Here is a 5,661-nt window from a genome sequence, read left to right on the forward strand (position 1 = left end):
TCTCATACTCCGACTCATCTCGAAGTCTCATCCCCCCAATCCAAGACAATTCATTTCCCCTAGAGACCACTCGGCGTTCAGCGGGTTCCCAGGTGAACTGAGATCCAGAGCTTTTCTCATCTGGTTGCCCTGGGAGTTTCAGCGCGCTCTCGGTACAACCTGTCCCCCCATCCTCTCCACTCCCTCCCTTCCCCCTCCCTCCCTCCCTCCCTTCCCAGGCTTCCTCCCAGGCTGCGCCCAGCTCAGCCCCTCCCTCCCTTGCCGGGGGCCCCAGCTGCGCCCTCCGGGGAGACACCCGCGGCCTCCGGGCCCCGAGGGGAGGCGCGGGGAGGAGGGGAGGGCAGGAGGCGGGGAACTGCGCGGGGTGGAGGCCAAGCCTGGCGGCTGGAGGTTGCATCTGCTGGAAGGTGGCTTTTGGCTGCTCGGTAACGGGCTGCCAGAGTCGAGAGAGGCAGAGAGCAGGGCAGCGGCTTCCTGACGTCAGGACCGAAGGAGGAGAACGCGCCAGCCCCCCAGCCCGCCCCACAGCTGGGCCGGCCGCTGGTGGGAGAGGAGCCCGGCGCGGGGCGCCCAGCAGGGTGAGAGGGGGCCCCGGAGCCGGTCCGCAGGGGCGCAGCATGCCCCCCGCCCCCGGACCATGGAGATCGCTCTGGTGCCCCCGGAGAACGGCGGTGCCATGACCGTCAGGGGAGGAGAGGAGGTCCGGGCCACAGGGGGAGAGCTCCGCTGCTCCCCGACGGCTGCGCTCAGCGATGGACTCAAGGAGCCAGCGCCAAGGGATCGCGGCGGCGCCGAGAGGGGCACGGACCCGGGAGACTGGCCGGTGCCCCAGGAGCTGCCCCGAGCTAGACGGCTGCCTCCGGAGGACGAGGAGGGAGAAGGCGACCCCGCTCTGGGCGTGGCGGAGGACCAGGTGCTGGGCTCGGGGTCCCTCCATCACCAGCGCATCCTCATCAACATCTCCGGGCTGCGCTTCGAGACGCAGCTGCGCACCCTGGCGCAGTTCCCCGACACGCTCCTGGGGGACCCCGCCAAGCGCCTGCGCTACTTTGACCCCCTGAGGAACGAGTACTTCTTCGACCGCAACCGGCCCAGCTTCGACGGCATCCTCTACTACTACCAGTCCGGGGGCCGGCTGCGGAGGCCGGTCAACGTCTCCCTGGACGTGTTCACAGATGAGATCCGCTTCTACCAGCTGGGGGACGAGGCCATGGAGCGCTTCCGAGAGGACGAGGGCTTCATCAAGGAGGAGGAGAAGCCCCTGCCCCGCAACGAGTTCCAGCGCCAAGTGTGGCTGATTTTCGAGTACCCCGAGAGCTCGGGTTCCGCCCGGGTCATCGCCATCGTCTCGGTCCTGGTCATCCTCATCTCCATCATCACCTTCTGCTTGGAGACCCTGCCTGAGTTCAGGGATGAACGGGAGCTGCTGCGCCATCCCCCGGTGCCCCACCAGCCCCCTGAGCCCCACAGGGGGGCCAATGGCAGCGGGGAGGCAGCGCCTCCCTCTGGCCCGACGGCGCAACCTCTCCTGCCCAGGACCCTGGCTGACCCCTTCTTCATCGTGGAGACCACGTGTGTCGTCTGGTTCACCTTCGAGCTGCTGGTGCGCTTCTTCGCCTGCCCCAGCAAGGCCGAGTTCTCGCGAAACATCATGAACATCATTGACGTGGTGGCCATCTTCCCCTACTTCATCACCCTGGGCACCGAGCTGGTGCAGCAGCAGCCGGGGGGAGGCGGCGGCCAGAACGGGCAGCAGGCCATGTCCCTGGCCATCCTCAGAGTGATCCGCCTGGTCCGGGTGTTCCGCATCTTCAAGCTGTCCCGCCACTCCAAGGGGCTGCAGATCCTGGGCAAGACCCTGCAGGCGTCCATGCGGGAGCTGGGTCTGCTCATCTTCTTCCTGTTCATCGGAGTCATCCTCTTCTCCAGCGCCGTCTACTTCGCAGAGGCCGACAACCAGGAGACCCACTTCTCCAGCATCCCGGATGCCTTCTGGTGGGCAGTCGTCACCATGACCACGGTGGGCTACGGGGACATGAGGCCTGTCACCGTGGGGGGCAAGATCGTGGGCTCGCTGTGTGCCATCGCCGGGGTCCTCACCATCGCCCTGCCCGTGCCCGTCATCGTCTCCAACTTCAACTACTTCTACCACCGGGAGACGGACCACGACGAGCAGGCAGCCCTTAAGGAAGAGCAGAGCAGCCAGAGCACGGGGGCAGGACCGGCCGGCGGGGGCCAGCGGAAGGCCAGCTGGAGCAAGGCGTCCCTCTGCAAGGCTGCGGGGCCCCTGGAGAATGCGGATGGATCTCGAAGGGGCAGCTGCCCCCTGGAGAAGTGTAACCTCAAGACCAAGAGCAATGTGGATTTGCGGAGATCCCTGTACGCCCTCTGCCTGGACACCAGCCGGGAAACGGATCTGTAAGGGAGGCCCAGGCAGACAGCTGGCCGTGGCCCGGGGACAGCGGAGGCCTCCTGACCCTGGGGATCTGCTTTATGCCCCAGAGTGTTTCAAGCCCACACTGTAACCTACGTCTGTCCCCCTTCTGCCTCCCCACCGCCACCTTGATCCCCTCATTTTCCCCCTTCTTTCCATGACACCAAGGGTCGCCTATTTTTAAAAAGTACCACATTCCGTGACGCAGGAGCTGTTGAAATGGTGAGCACTGTGAGATGGATGTATTTGTCGCCAGTGTCCTATACCCAGCAGCGGGATAACCCAAACAAAATGACTGTAAATAGCCCAGGTCCCCAGAGATTTTGTAACCCACCCCCCAGCCAATGTCCCTGCCTTCCAAATTTGCTTTACATATGATTATATTTGTGTATAGGGGAAAATATTATTTTTATGGCTGGCGAGTGGAGTTTTGGCCAGTAGTTCAGATGGAGATATTTTGGATATATTTTCAAGACATATGTTGTATTTATGGAAGAGAAGGTTATTGTGATGTTCTCCTGTGATACTTATATTAGAGCCAGAGACCCTGGTCCGGTTTTTCTGGCTCCTGTGTCTGCAAGCTTCTCTCTTTCTTGAGATGTAGTGTCGGTGCTTTGCGTCTAGGGCAGGGAACGCTCTGGAAGAAAGGCAAGTCTAACTTTTCCTGTGCGCCTTAAACAATGCTTGCAACTTTCTTCAAAAAGCATTTTAATGATGTTGGAGGAAGACTTCTGATAATTCATTCTCTTGATTTTCATCCCAGGAAATAAAATGTTACTTAGTTGAGGCAAGTGTTAGTTTTTCTACAGCTGATATATCTTTGGAAATTAAAAAAAAAAAAAAGTCTGTCCCTTGCTGTTTCTGGTTCTGGAGTCAGAGCAAACCCCGCCTTGCCTGGGGCAGAAAACTTGGAAAGCTCATGATTTGGTCATCAACAACTCTTTGCTGAGCGCCGCCCCCGCTCCACCGCCCTGTACCTTGGAGATAGAGGGGTGAATTCTGTTTGTCTCAGGTTGTCAGGACACAGGCACACCTGAGTGGCCTGAGATCCAGCCATCAGCATGGAGTGTGGCAAAGGATGACCAGACCCTCCTCCGTCCCTCCACCCCCCACCCCCGCAGTCCCGCTGTGGTCTCCTGGGGCTGGGTTTCCCAGCCTTGGTCTGCAGGCTTTAAGCCCTTCTTAACGTTGTTCTCAGCAGCTCTGAGGAACAAGCCTGGTTCTCCCAGATAGAAAACCTGTCGGCAAAAGGGCAGCCCTGGTGTGAAAATCACAGAGAGAGGCGGCAGCACCTTATCCTACCCACCCCCTAAACTGTGGTGCAGCCAAGAAGGATACTTCGCCTTTGTGATGGCGGAGGTGGCCCGAGGATGGAAGGATTTGCTTGTCCACATTAAAGGCTGCTTTCTACAGGTTGTAACCTTGCCCCGAGTAATCCCTAAACTCAGAACAAGTCCCTTTGTTCCCTTGTCACTGGATGATTCCGGCAAAACATCGCAGTAGATGTAACACTGGCTGCAGTGTCTCTCTGGGGGCTTAGCTATCCGCGATGGACTCCCGATTCCTGCTGTTGCTTTTTCTGTTGAATAATACAGAGACTGGTGATTTGGCATTCTCACCAGGTTGGGCTGGTGGTCCACAGCCACATGGCTCCCACGACAACAGTGAGCTTGATGCCTAGTTCTGGGGTACATCCAGGTGTGTGTGTGGGGGGCGGGGAGCGCCGGGTGTGGGGGGAGGGAGGGAGGATCTAGGAAATTGATGTCTGGGGATTGTGGATTTCAGTGAGATGCCCTGGCAGGAATAAAAAGCCAGCATCGGTGACTGCCCAGAATCATTTCCAGCGGGGAGCTGTGAACAGCACATCTGAGGAAACAGAAGGATTGTGCCTGCGGGACTCTGTTGTTTTTCATTACACACCGGAAGTAAAGGAAGGAGGGCAGAGACAAGTTGTTTGTTTATAATTTACAATCGGCCTAAAAGCGGGACATCTTGCCAAAGCTCTCCACACCGTCTCACTGCCAAGCCCTCTAAGGCTGTGAAGCGAGCGCTTGTGGTTTAACGCACCCCTGCTGGCTGGGACTGGGGGTGGGCACGACTTGGGCTCCACCCTCCCTTGAAGATAAAAGAGAAGGTGCCACCTTTGCCCTGAAGGTCATTTCCTTTAGGCTTGAGCAGCAAAGAGAGAACTGCGCCTGCCCAGGTCTTAGATGTGTCCAGGTGCCTGACAGGTGTTGGTTCAAATAGACTGACTGCCTCTTTGGAATGTCCAGTAATGGGTACCAGCTTATACAAAGCCTCAGGGATGAGATCGTTAGTCTCTCTGTTTTGTGGGGGAGGAGGGGGCGCTGCCCTGCAGGTTTACAAAGGGGATCAAGGTGGTTCCAGAGGGACTCCAGTCTCCTGCTGCAGCTTCCCATCCTGGAGGCCGGTGGTATCTGTCCTGGGGCGCTGGGAGGGCACCCGAAGGCAGTGCAGGTATTTCAATCTCTCTGCCTTCTCAGTACACCTGCTGCTATGATTCTAGAAATGGCCCGCTGTTTCACTCCAGCTTTCCCGGTGGTTTCTCTGTTCACATGATTGGCAGGAAAGGAGGACGAATGTCAAGTCTTTTACCCAGGTCACCTGAGGCAAGGGGCCCCTTCCTGTCCTCTCTGCCCCTCCCTTTCACTGCTGTCATTGATTTTCCTTCCCGAGGAAATTAGATCAAGTGGCTCCAGCCAAACCTTTATCCAGATGTTCCTTCTGGGCTCCCACAGCAAGAAACCATCCCTGGGTTTATAATCTACCAGCTTTGGCAACCTCCACGCAGAGGGCAGAAATGCAATGGTGTGGTGTGTCTACGTAAAGACAGCTGCTCTCCTGCAGAGCATGTGGACCCCGGTTTTTCACCACCTACTTTTTCTTCTGCCCATATGCTCACTGAACCCTGAACAAGGGTAGGTTCAGAAAGAAAAGTCTTGTCACGTGCTTTAAAGCCCCAGCTCCCTGATCTGCCCTGCCTGGGACACACTCCCTGGAGGGAAAATGAAACAGAGGACCAGCCCTGGAGGAATCTTCCCGTAGGACCGGGCTGTGACTTATTCTGGCGTTAGTGATAGGAGCACTTCCAGGCTTGGAGGGGATGCAGCAAAGTGTTTCTCTTGGCGTGGAGAGTCCCCTCCAGAGATGGCAGGCTGAGCACAGTGAGGGTGACCCTGGGGTGCTGTCCCCTGGGGCTGACCCCA

At 58.1% G+C, this 5,661-nt stretch overlaps 1 protein-coding gene across 1 annotated transcript; it reads left to right on the top strand.

The window, feature by feature from the left end:
• Positions 1 to 373: 373 nt before the first annotated feature.
• Positions 374 to 3,217, top strand: KCNA5 (potassium voltage-gated channel subfamily A member 5). Its single transcript, XM_024733234.1, has one exon. It carries the CDS (start codon positions 638 to 640, stop codon positions 2,420 to 2,422), a length of 1,785 nt encoding a protein of 594 aa, XP_024589002.1. The 5' UTR covers positions 374 to 637; the 3' UTR covers positions 2,423 to 3,217.
• The last annotated feature ends 2,444 nt before the right edge of the window (positions 3,218 to 5,661 follow it).

This window comes from Neophocaena asiaeorientalis, unplaced genomic scaffold (genome assembly GCF_003031525.2).
Source record: "Neophocaena asiaeorientalis asiaeorientalis breed wild unplaced genomic scaffold, Neophocaena_asiaeorientalis_V1.1 scaffold150, whole genome shotgun sequence".
NCBI lineage: Eukaryota > Metazoa > Chordata > Mammalia > Artiodactyla > Phocoenidae > Neophocaena > Neophocaena asiaeorientalis.

What these genes read in the sequence shown, in the direction of transcription:
- KCNA5 (XM_024733234.1), top strand. Translation starts at nt 638, where the DNA reads ATGGAGATCGCTCTGGTGCCCCCGGAGAACGGCGGTGCCATGACCGTC.